Source organism: Channa argus, chromosome 21 (genome assembly GCF_033026475.1).
Source record: "Channa argus isolate prfri chromosome 21, Channa argus male v1.0, whole genome shotgun sequence".
NCBI lineage: Eukaryota > Metazoa > Chordata > Actinopteri > Anabantiformes > Channidae > Channa > Channa argus.
Genome location: NC_090217.1, coordinates 2,215,276 through 2,228,471, shown reverse-complemented (window position 1 = coordinate 2,228,471; position 13,196 = coordinate 2,215,276). Strand labels below are relative to the sequence as shown.

Below are 13,196 nucleotides of genomic sequence, written 5' to 3'. Positions count from 1 at the left end.
GTTTGATGGCTACAGTTGCAGCAAATGACTGCTGGTCACCACTCGCTGGCCTCAACCCTCCACAAGAGCAAAATGACCTTTCACCTCTAATCAAACTTGAAGACACATTCTATCTTCTGTGATGCGCAAGAAAATGTTTGTCAATCTCTCCTCTCTCCTTTTCTGTTGCTGCTCTCTCCCTGGATAATATCGGATTCACTTTTTCCAACACTACTCCTCTTTAACTTGATTGTTTGGGGTTATGATAAATAAATGGTAAATGTTCTCCACTTATATAGCACTTTTCTACCCGTTGGTGCTCAAAGCACTTTACACTGCTTCTCATTCACCCATTTGCAGTCTCAAACACACACACACACACACACACACACACACACACACACCTAAGTTTGGGTTCCATATGCCTCGACATGTGACCACAGGAGCTGGGCATCGAACTAACAACTGTGGGATGGGTGGACAACTGCTCTACCTGCTTTATTATGTACTTTAAGTTTTTTAAAACCTGGGGTACAACATAAATAGCAATTTGGCATCAACTTTTGTTGATCAACACAGCTTTAATTAGATACCGACATATGTAAGAGGTACGTCAAGGACCATAATGACATCTGTGGACTAACTGTCAGACAATCATTATTTGGTCCTTATGTAGCTCAGCTCCTGCAGGACGTAATCTATCAGACCTGGCAGTGACCTTGAATTCTAGCTAAGCCCCAATACACCACCACCCTACTTCTAGTTATTCAAGGCCAATTCACAGTCTTTTCAGGCGTCTGAGGGTTTTGAGGAAGTGTGATTTGGCTGCTGCACATGCTGAAGAAGTGTGTGCACTGACTCAATAATAGTCAGTGAAACCTCTGCTTCTTTAATTCATCAAAGAGTGAAGGGCGACTTATTTCTCTCGTGTTGGTTATATGCTGTTTATTTTAAATTATACTGGCTTAGCCAAAAGCTGCAATATTTCTTTACAGCACTTTGTAAAAAAAATGAACATTATTCCAACACTGCTAAAATGAAACATCTCCCTCCATCTCAGATTATTATTGATTTCACAGGGTAACATTACTGAGGTCACTGACTAAATACACAATGGTTAGTATTTAGTAGTTTTGCAGGTGTTTTCCACATTTGAAAAGACAAATGCATCACATTTTGAAGCTTCAATGTAACTTTTGGTTATCAAGCTGGCTGCAGCATCTCAAATCAATCCACCCAGGGCGTCAAACACGAATACTGTGACAAAGCCAGTCGATTCTCATGCAAGGAATCCTTTTGCATTACTATGTGACAGACACGGTTTCACTTTCTCTGACTGAGTAGAAGTTGGAGCCTCACTCAAACACTTTTAGAAGAGAATTTATCTGCACTGCTGCCGGTTCTGTTCATGATGCGTCAGTAGCACGTTTTCACATTATGACGAGCTACGGAGCTGCCCCTCCTAAAGATAAATGCAAAAAAAATTCATATGTCTGAATATGTTTATGAACTAATAATGGTTTAAGCTTATGTATCCTCAAAAATAAAATAAGACGGTTGTTTCAGAAAAGAGGAATACAGCTCAAATTTTTGGCAAACCTGTGCTTAAAGCAACAAAGTCTGCAAGCATGTACAACATGGATCTGCAACATCTTATATAGTCATGTCGAAAAAGTTTGTTTTGTGTAAAAACATTCAAAATCATCTGATTGTAGCAGGCCTTAGTATCAGGCAAATTCAACCTTAGAGGAACATCATAACTTCCTTCACTGTACAATTATTAAACCAAAAGGCTCAACTCGTGCACTGCGAAGTGCCCAGATCCTGTGGCTGGAAAACCAGCCCAAATCATCACCCATCCACCGCCGGGCTTGACAGTGGGTATGAGGTTTTTCTGATGAAATGCTGTGTTTGGTTTTCGCAAGATATGACGCTGGGCATTAAGGCTAAACAAGTCCACTTTGTTCTCATCTGTCCATAGAACCTTGTTCCAGAGGTCTTGTTTGTTCAGATGCTGTTTTCAAATGTCAGTCGTGCTTTTGTGTTCTTTTTTAAAAAGAAGAGGGCCCCTTCCCCTTCCAAACAAGCTGCACTTGTTCAGTCTTTTTTTTTTTTCATTTTTATTTAAATTGTGCTTTTTATTTAAATTGTGCTGCCATAGACTTCAACATTTCGCATGCTCAGTGAAGCCCGTAGGTTCTGAGACAGCTTTTTTTGCATTTCTCTGAGCACTGCATGGTCTGACTTTAGGCTGAACGTCTTTTCACTTGTGAATAATCTTTCTCACTGTAGAACATTCCACATCAGGTTGTTGGGACGTGGTTTTCTAACCCTTTCCAGATAGATGTACAGCAACAATTGCTTCTCTAAGATCATTACTTAAGTCTTAACCCCATTGGCAGTGTGTAAAAACACAACTGAATACTCAGCAGACCTGCTGATGATCAATTAATCAAGGGCTGATGACGAGCAGCATCTGGCTCCAACCCTCTTAAATCCTGTGAAAGCAGTAAGGGGGTACTTAACATCACCCACATGTTTCATTTGTCTCTTTGGCTTCATTTTGTTAAATAATGGCAGAAGTTATTTTGTTTTGTTCGTCTGAGGTCAAATAAAAATCATCTGATATCTCAGATGATATCAGCCTATGTATTAGAATACATAGGCCCAATATGATCAGACGATTTTTATTATGTTTTTACAAACGTTAAAAAACCGAATTAGAAGAGAGGGATTTAACTTTTGTACATGACTGTACAAAAAGTGGAGAACACTACGGCCCAGTCTCTGTTTAGTGAAATTAAAAGCACACAAGATGCAAACATTTAACATCTCTACACATAACTGCACCAAAAAGCACTGGAGTCATGTTCCTGCTCACTTGTTTATGAGTGAGGCTCTCAGCTGTGAGTTAGTGCTCCTGTCGCTGTAATACTGCTGACAGAGTTTCTGCCCCTTTTTCATGCTACTTTTATGCGGAGCACTGCTGCCATCACAAACTTTCGACAGCCCTGCAGCCAGACTCTCAATGTAGTTTTCGAACTGCTCAAGCATATCGATAAGGTCCAGGGCTATTACAGCTAAGCGGGCTCTAGAGGGAGTGAACGTCTGACATTGTCAATAAAAGTCCAGACAGGCCATTTGAGCTGTATCAAATTTAGGTCTTTGATGGTGGAGCTTTCTCTAGCATAAAGTTATGAGTTTCATAATAAAGCAACAAATGTTCTGAAAGGTGTTGCTCAAAACACACACACACACAGCCTAGACATGTCAGTCTGGCTTGCTGAATTGAAAGAGGCAGGCAACACTAGATTATATTGATATTTCATGCTTTCCCCTCATTCAAAAGAACCACTAAAAAAAGTGACTTATGAATATGTGTGTGATTAGAGTGTTTAAGTGCCAAAACACTTCTTGCTGGCATTTTAAAATCAAAACATTTCATAAGTGAAAGTCTCGACCAGACACTAAACAGCCCCACAGTAAAACTGAAACCATGTTTCACTGCAGCATTTGTATTGCTGCCTTAGTGCCACAGTGACATGTTTTGTTCAGCGCCAAAGGGAAATGCAGTAATCTTTCACCAGCCTGGCTCCTCCAAGGGGAAAAGTCACATTAAGAACAAGACGGCGCACATAGAAACAGCATGTCGCATAAATGACTGATTTCAGCAAAGTCAAAACCGAGGGGATAAATGTCACCAACATTTGAGGAAAATCTATTGTAGAAAATAATCTCTGTATGAGAACACAACTGAAAAAGGTGCTATGTATTCAGGGCAGCAAACAACTGGAGATTGTCAAATTCAGCACAGAACACCAGCGTTACTGAATGATTTACTGGGGCTATAGGTCATCCACACTCAGAATTGCTTTAAGATTGTGTGCTTACATGCATTTTTAAACTGCTAAGCTGAATGAAAGCAGCGCATGGATACTAGAACCCCATAAGTCTAACTTTCACAGCACTGCAGCAAACAATTAGCAACTGTGGTAATATCAGCAAGTATTGGCCTCAGTGGGACAAAAGCATTGCTCTTTTTAAAACATGAGCCACTTGTGACCTGTAGATAAACTGAGACAGAACACTAATCAACATTTGAAAGAACAGTGCTATGCAACAGACTTTTCATGAGCAGGACAGAAGATTTTAAAGTGACAATGAAGTAATGAGATATCAAAGATGGGCTCTGAAATAGAGCTTAAGAAAGCAACCAAACTTGTGGAAGAGCTCTAGGATGAATATGACACAATAAATGGTGGCTTAACAATAGTTAATACGATACGAATACAATAGTTAAGCCACAGAGAAATGGGCGTGTGTGCATGAAAATGGCTGCAATTCCTGAACAGATAACGCCGCACTTTTTTCCAATCCCTTGAATTAAAGCTGAAAATCTCGAGTGTGTCACTTCAAATTCAGTGTAGTGGTGTACAGACACCACATGCCACAAGCATATCATTGTTCTCATTGTTCTAATATTTATGAACTTAAATGTATGTGCCTTTAATTAAGGAGACTACACATCTCTTCTTAGATCCAGAGAAACTCATAACTCTTTTGTCCGAACATTTTCTAACAACATCTGAATTTACATTAATGGACTATACGGCAGTTAGAAAACATTCCACTACAACAGATGTTTATCTGAAAATGCCTTGAACAAATTTAAAGAAACGATTCTTCCTCAGCATATGCCAATACAATGAATGTTGAAGCCATCTTAACTTTACTCCTGCACAAGTTGATTATCTATTTACACATTTTGCAGCCTCGTTACATTCGACACTCGATAGTGTTGCCCCTCTGAAAGAGGTCTGGGCCTTAAAACCCTCCTCTTTGATAAAGCTTAGAGTTATAGTCATGCTGCTATAGGCTTAGACTGCTGGGGGACCCCCCCCCTGAGGCTCTGAGCTCCTTTCCTCCTCTTGACCCTCTCTCCTCTCCTCTCGCCCCACATTTATTTGTCACCAACATAACTTTCTCCCGTAGTTGTCTTTGTCCTTCTCCATCTCCCTCTGTCTGTCCCTTTCTGCAGGTGGCCCCGGGCTTTGGAGCTGTGCGTTTTTCAGTGTGCAGCTACTGGTCCTACCAACCTGCCTGATGTTCTGTTGTTGCTCTTTTTCCTTTTCTCTTTCCACTTTCCACTCACCCCAACCGGTCAAGGCAGATGGCAGATTATTCTTCACATTGATGTTTTTCAACCTCAATAGGGGCCAAACAAAAAAAACTGTTTATGTCTTAGTTCACCTTGTGTGATTTCATTTGTACCTTGAAAGGGGGTACTTTTTCCCGACTTTAGCATGGGGGTCCTGCTGGCGAATGGCTCGAATAGCAGTGGGTGCTGTAAACATGGAGGAAGCTCCGTGTTCAGACAGTACACGGAAGTACGCTCCTGGGTCTGGAGTCCCTACGGGCTTACCCTGTACACAGACCATACATGAAAAGCTGGTTAGTTCAGAGGTATAACATGGATGCTGGTATAATAAGCAGAGGACAGACTGTCTACAGAGGGGATGGTAGAACGTAAATAAGTAGGAAAAATAACAGCAAGATATCCACATGTTTCACTTCAACTATGAATTGCAAACCATGAATATTCATAAAAGCAGCTGTTCAAAAATGGAGGGGCAAGCTGAAAGTCTGCCTTCCAGAAAGATGGACCCAGACACGTATGCATTACAAAACACAGTTGCACTGCAGAGGTGTTGTCTGTCTAGAAGAAAAGCTATAAACAAAGGAACCATGCAGACACGTGTCTCTAATGGCAGTTTCCACTCTGGTAATCAGCTAACCTGTCCCTAAAGTGAGAAGACACCTGCACATGAGAATGGTAAACAGCAGCAGTGAGCTGTGGTTGTCATTTGAGCTCTAGATAAATATTTGTGCCTGTGGACTGATCAGAGGGAAGACAGAAGGTGGGAGAAATCATGCCTGAATAAAAAAGAAGTGTAGAAAACTGAACACTAAAGCTCTGCATCTTGTGACAGTGGACTGTGACAGGCTCACCACTTTTTGGTGAGTCCCAGTCCTCATAGACAGGCTTCCGATTACAAACACTTGACAATGAGCATCGACTAACGAGGCATCAACATGGGAAACATTACATACAAATAAACAGTTTATATATGGAAAGTTTTACAGATGTAACGACGTTGCTGTTTACAGTCATATTTGTATGTGAGCCACATCTTTGCACTGCAGATCTATTTAAACCACAGGTCACCTTTGATACACAAATGTGGCAGCTAGAATGATACACTATCTAGAGAGAAACGGCTGGTGCATAATACTGAAAGTTAGCTTCACGGTTAGGTGTGTGTTGAGACGTGCTGCTGCCGCAAACAGCCCTGGATAGCAACACATGACAGACAGATATATGGATGGATGGATGGTGTTCAGATATCTCAACTCAATTTACCGTTCTGTGCACGTTAGGGTGGGATCTCCTGGTTTTTATAGTCATAAGCTCGGCATGTATGAAAATCCTGCTCATTCCTGAAAATATCAGACACTAGATATTTGCTACAGAAGATGTGCTGTGTTTCACCCCTGACAAACTGTGTCAATACCAGATTTAATCAGTATTAATAATTAGACACAATATCATGAAATGAGACTCTACACACACAGATTTCATTCCCTCTGATAGCATTATATAATTTCAATCCAAAGTTATTTCTCTATCAGCTGTGACCTGCTTCCAAATTAAAAGTCATTATTCAGTGAACAGCATTTAACAGTGTCAGATGTCTTTCCTGAAAACTAGTGTTTTTTAACACCGTTTCAGTGTGAACCCATCCAAAATCCAAAGCTGTGACATAAATGCTGGAGCTAATTCTGCAGTCCAAACTGTTTTCAACTAACCAAACAGAAAACCAGCCAAGTTTCCTTCTTACACGAAACATCTTCACTCATTACACTGGTAATTTGTACAATTCTTGGCACAAAAACAACTTTTCATGTCGATTTCTTCATAAGCTCTGAGTCACTTTAGGTTGTTATCTAACCCAAAGCTGCACATGTGTCTCGTTAATGACATCACTTGAGAACCCATCTATAAACTGGACTCATTACCAAATATGAATGTGTTCAGCTTGCAGAGCAAAGAATGGCAGACAAGTGACATTACAACCTTACATTGTACAATAGCATTGTAGCTTGTGCAATTAAGGTTTTATTGCAGCCAATATTAAATCCTGTCAAAAGGAATATACCTCATAAAGAATTGTGCTGTTCCCGTGGAGCAGAGGACCATAGCAGATGTATGAATGGCCAACCACCCAGCCTAGGTCTGATGCTGCCCACCAAACCTGCAAGTGTTTAAAAGACGTCGTCGACAAAGACGAAGTCGAACGTGCACAAACTTCAGTTTTTACTATTATTTATCATCAAATACTATTATATATTTCTAATGCTGAAAATAAAACACCAAGGGTTCATTAAAAGAGTAAATATAATATAAATGATGACTGTACTGTAAATAAAAATTAACACATAGTATTTTGAAAAATGAAGACTCATCAGTTACCATAAACAGTAAATGGTGATCAAATCTTCTTTTAAATATAGAACAATCACTATCTTGCTAAACAGATTTGTCATCATGCTCAGCCCTAAACCAGGGGAAAATGCTTTTATTGCCTCACATCTCCAGGTCTGAGTCCATAAATATTTGACATGGTCCATTTCAGCATCACAGCGTAGCCTGCAGTGTCTCGCACAACACCCTGAGGGACAAGATAAGAAGAATATCAAACCAGTGACAGGTATGGCACCAGGCAAAGACGCAGGGGTTTAATATCTGCCTAAACTCAGTCTCTCAGCCCTGCTACACTAAAGGCGGATGGCTTTTTGTTTTTTGTAGACCACTTTTCCTTTAGTGTTTTTATTAATCAGTGCTGTTGCATTTATTCTTTATTTTTTGCACATGATTATGCATCTTCAAGTCCTCATGTCCAAGATTACAAAGATTTTCTAAAAGTTATGGTCTCCCTGTAGCCATAGAGAGATTCAAAAAAGCCAGCGGTGAAAAAAGCTGGCAATAGCAGCACTATCAAGCTTAGGAACTACCCAGCAGGCGGAAATTTTATATCACCTGTTGGTCAACAGACAAAACTATGCTATTTGAAAGGAGCTGGGCTTTTTCTATTTGAAACTGCCTGAAGGTAATTCTTCCTGCATGAGCCCCAGCACCTGCTGTGGAAATGCTCTGTCTTATTTATGTCACTGTGCTGGTGTCAAAAATCAGATGAGTCCCATGAAAACTCCATACAGAGCCTGCAGCCACACAGGGACAACAGTGAATACTAGAACTCATCTATGTGAGAATGTTGGTTTGCATTACTTTTACCAAAGTGTTGATTTTCATTTTCCTGCTGATCATAACCCTCGAACTACCTTTGGTGTTCCTGTGGTCCCTGATGTGTAGAGGACATAGAGAGGATGGTTGGAGGGAACAGCTACACAGTCATGGGGCTGAGCAGTGGCCATCTCCTCGTCCCAGTCAAGGCTCAAATCTGGACTCAACACCACTTTCTCCTAGAACACACACACACACACTTTCTTTGAAATAAAGTTACTATAAATGGCAACAGTAACTCACGGAAAGACTCACTTCTAATTTGGTTAAGTCTACATTTTATGCAGATGTCTTATTTAAATTGTGGTTCTTCACCAGATGTTTTAAATTGCTTCATTTCACTCTCTTGTAGTAGCCAACAGAGGTGAAATCAAACTAATTGAGCTCATATCTTCTGTTGCACACATCAGTCTCATTTCCATCTTTTGTGAAGCTCTGTGATACTTTCATTAACATTTAATCATCCCTGGAGGTTAAAGTGAGGCCACGACCATTTCTTTCTTTCCTTTTCAGATAAGAGGATCCGGACTAAGACATATCTATCAAACAGACTCTTGAGGCAAAGGACAGACTTCCCATAAAACCTCCAGCTTTTGTGAAATACACAGATTTATATCCACTTTATTCAAAGCCCAAGTCCAGGCAAAACATGATTTAACAAGCCTTTCATGTTACAAGCTGTGTTCACAAAACCACAGCCCCTCGCTCACTAAATGAATACATTTATAAAGCAGCCACAACCTTCAAAGTGGTGCTACACATGATTTTAAAGGCCTCATTTTCCAGTTAATTTCTTGCGAAAACTACTTCGCTTAGTTCACGTGCCCACTATCTTCCAAAAAAGCTGCAACGCCCTAACAGACTTCACTAGATAGAGCACTGATACTATAGATAGGAGAGACTAAAACACATAAAAATGTGCTCTGAAGTGTAATGTGCATTTAAGATGTTCAAGAAAACCAGAAAAGAGGTGCTTTGCTCACCTGATAGGAGAACGAATAGACTGAAACACTCATACATTTTCGAGAATATTTTACCCTCACTGAGTTTGCTGTGACTATAACTCAGACTCCTTCCAAACTGGTTATCTGCCAGGCTGCCAATAGCACACAGCGAAGCACAAACAGCACAGACATTTTTCACTCCACTTTAAACAAAAACCATGCTTACACTATGGCTGCCATATTTCAAGCATATTTCCATTTTATCATATACCCAGCAGGTTTAGAAATGTCACTTGATTGTCAGATTTAGCTTAACTATGCTTCTTACCATGTTGGGCCTGTTGTAGAGGAGAACTTTGGAAGGTCTGTGAGAGCTCAGCTCCATTGCCTTCTCCACCAGAGGGATGTAGTCCACTCTCCTGCCTGGCTCAATGCCAAATGATGCTGTAACCATCAGCTTGGGCTGGAGAACAAGGAGACGCCATCAGAATTTGATTAAATGAAAATGTCAAGACCCTTTTGCATTGGTATTAACGGTAAGTGTCGGTTTACTGTGGCAGCTCTCCGGTGTCAACTCGAATTGACTTTACATGAGCCTTTCTAGCATGCATGTAAGGCTTTACACACAACTTATATGGCACTGGATTAACTGCAATGTTATTGATTTTAACATTTAAGTGGCCTACTTTCATTGGACACAAGCTTCCCTCTTAATGAAACCCACCATCATGGTCATTTCCCCACCTTATAAGACAGAGCAATGTACAGTAGGCATAGACCATTGCTTGCTCTTCTTTACTATACTGCTGAAAACACTGATGTCAATGTCAACATTAGCGGTCTCTTGAAATACACCTCAATAATGAGGAACCAACAAATCTTACAAACACCATAATTACACTGTATTTCATCAGACTTGCACTTGCAAAACTACATGACTCATCAAAAATCATTATCATCAGAAACATGTAAAAAGCCAGAGTGGTCAAGTAATTCTTCTGTTGCTTTAAAAAAAAAACAAATCTCTATGGTATGAACCTTATTTTCAGTTTGTGGCTGTGAAAAGAAAAGGCAAGCTCTTTGCAGTGTGAATGATTCATTTTCAGCTTAACAAAATCAAGGTGCCTTAGGCAAATATGGCTTCCAGGGTTTCCCATATTTTGCAGCATGAATGGGAAGCATTACTAAGAGTGCAAGAAAACTCAGGAGGAAAATCATTAGTTGCAGCCATATTAGTGCCTGGTTTAAAATAAGTGAATAAAAAGAAAGAAAAAAAAAAAAACATTCTATCAGTTTGTGCCCAATTTTTAATGAGAGCCAGGGTGCTGTGGGGCAACATGGAAATAATAACAGATATGTAGACCCATTGTCACAGCTGAAGAAAGCATATCTCAACCAATCAAGATTTACTAACCTTGGCGTGATTGATGCGGACAGAAAGCTCTTTGGAAGCAAAGCCGCCAAAGATGAGACTGTGTGGAGCACCGATCCGTGCACAAGCCAGCATGGTGAACATGGCCTGGGGTACCATGGGCATGTAGATGACCACCAGATCTCCTTTCTGTACCCCATTCTTAACTAAGACTCCAGCTAATCTGGACACCTGGATCAAGATACAGAGGTGACAATGCAAAGCACAGAACATCTACGTGCATCATGAGTCAAGCGTATGCGGTACTCATTCAAATGTCATCTTAAAACCATTTAAAATTATCCATAACTTCTACCACTGACCAATCAACCAACCATGGATATTTGAAAAGATGATTATAACCTGGTCTTTCAGTTCTCTGAAGGTGATGATCTGTTTAGTTCTAGTCACAGGGCTGTCATAAATGATGGCAGGCTGCTCTCCACGGCCGCTCTCTACATGACGATCCACAGCATTGTAGCACATGTTTAACTTCCCTCCAACAAACCTGATAGACACAAACATGATAAATCAACAAATTAAATATGAACTGAATGAATTAAACATGAACCAAACTTTTTAGATGTACATGCTGTAGATCAGTGGTCACAAAGGAACCAATGCTCTGCCTGTTTTTCCAATTAAACATGCATTACCCACTGATAATTACCTGGAGCAGGTGTGTGTCAATCAGAAGCTGGAAGATACCAGATGACTTTGTATGCTACCACTCCCCCCTCACCTAAGATGGCTCCTTCCAGTGTCTCATCAATTAAACACACCTGATCTAAGCAATCAGCAGTGGGTAGTGCAGAGTAGGGGTTTTTGAGGACTAGGATTAAGAGCTACTGCTGTGGAGTTCTAAATATACAATTAAAAGAGATTCTAGGTTAACAAAAATCGATCATATATCTCTGTGTCTATTTGTTTGGATGGAAATATTTTCACCTTTTCCATAAAAATGGAACCCAATCTGATAAAGACCAACTCACATGCAAGATGCCTTTGCCTGAAGCACACTGCAAATCAATACACTTGATAAGGCTGGTGCTCTGCATATGGATAAAGAGCAGCGAGCAGGTTGAGCAGATGGTGTCTGAACTCTGCGGTTTTGGAAGCCAGACAGGATTCTTACCATGCTAACAGTGAAAGTGATAACCGACAAACAACTGAATTTTCATCCCCATTGTGAGTGTGGAAGGTGGTATCTTTATAACAATATTTAAAAAAAAAAAAATCTTGTAAACCTCATTGTACCACTTACTTATTTCAATAGAAGTACTTCTCATTTATTTAAGAGTAATATTTGGTGAGGAAATTATAAAACTCTGATTCTATCCCACTATGCATCTATGACGTTAGTTACTCTTAGCATTAGCTGAAATGCTAACGTTAAGTACTGATTTTCTCCAAGATGAATAGTAGCCTTTTTTTGGGGCAATAAGTTTATTTAACTTGTTCCTTACCTTTGAAAGAAATTCAAACATTTCTACCAAAGACAAAGAAAAACCTTGGTAACTTTCTGCAACACTTCTCTTCTCAGACATTAGCAAAACCAAAGACCCCAAGATTGCGACCGGAAATGACGTTTTTAAATATGGCGGTAGAGGTGGCTGTTTGTATATTCTTATGTATTCATCACTAATAAAAAGTTTAGTTATTAATATTAATTTCATAAGGTCACTAGTGTGTATAATAAGATTTTGTATGTATTCCATTACCATTTTATTTCAACTATAATATTGGGCTTTTTTGTGTGCATTTGTTTTACAAAAGTGTATAATCCACATATTTTTACGGATCAAATTGGAGAAATGACACATCAGACATTGGTCTGAGCAGTGTGGCTGCTTCTTCCAGCTTTTCTTTGCCCTCTAAGGAAAAGCCGAGGGAGGCGCCGCCTTAGCGCAGCTTGTTTACAACGCTTCCCGCGGACGCTCAGCACAGCAGCACTTCGTCGCCGCGTTGTTAGCTTGCGACAGCGAAACCTACCAGTCTGGGAATGCGGGGTCGTCAAGGTGTAAAGTTTTGCTCCATGGTTCAAACCAGCTTATGTCCTGTCCCACCTCAGCCCAGAATTGCGCTGGGTTGTCTCTCGCGGAGGCGAAGGCTCGACTGTACGCCGTGTCGGACGCATAGTTTCTGCAGCCCTGCAGCGCGACACACTTTTTGCTGTTTGCAGCACCGTGCGATCCTTGTGCTCTTCGGCCGCGCTGCTGGACCGCTGAGACAGCCCACCGTGTCCTACCGATCGCCTCTTTGTGGTGAACAGGAGCGCGCTGGCTCAGCCCCAGTATGTGTTTGAAGTTTAGGCGCATCACTGCTTTAGTTTCAGACCAACTTTCACTTGCTCCTCTTCTTCCGGGTTTTCCCTGTTTGCCTGAGGAAACGCTGGGAGTCGTCCACCAGGGCCACTCAAAGGAAGAGAAGTCGCTACTATTCCTCGCAACTCTGAACTATGGACTGATTGCAGCTGATGCAGGAGGAGCTTTGAGTCCCA

General features: G+C 40.7%; 1 protein-coding gene across 3 annotated transcripts in view; it reads right to left on the bottom strand.

Annotated features, from left to right (window-relative positions):
* Positions 1-13,196, bottom strand: part of acss3 (acyl-CoA synthetase short chain family member 3) — a 39,282-nt gene extending 26,086 nt beyond the window's left edge. Inside the window, exons 1-8 of one of the 3 annotated variants that reach the window (XM_067489679.1) lie at positions 12,689-13,196; positions 11,060-11,204; positions 10,700-10,888; positions 9,614-9,748; positions 8,380-8,520; positions 7,629-7,709; positions 7,197-7,292; positions 5,251-5,402 (exon numbers count right to left, since the gene is read on the bottom strand). In XM_067489679.1, coding sequence (XP_067345780.1) covers positions 5,251-5,402; positions 7,197-7,292; positions 7,629-7,709; positions 8,380-8,520; positions 9,614-9,748; positions 10,700-10,888; positions 11,060-11,204; positions 12,689-13,014 — 1,265 coding nt within the window. In that variant the 5' untranslated portion in view covers positions 13,015-13,196. Of the gene's footprint in view, positions 1-5,250; positions 5,403-7,196; positions 7,293-7,628; positions 7,710-8,379; positions 8,521-9,613; positions 9,749-10,699; positions 10,889-11,059; positions 11,205-12,162; positions 12,186-12,688 lie in introns of those variants that run through there. The other 2 variants (XM_067489678.1, XM_067489680.1) reach the window with 2 other exon arrangements.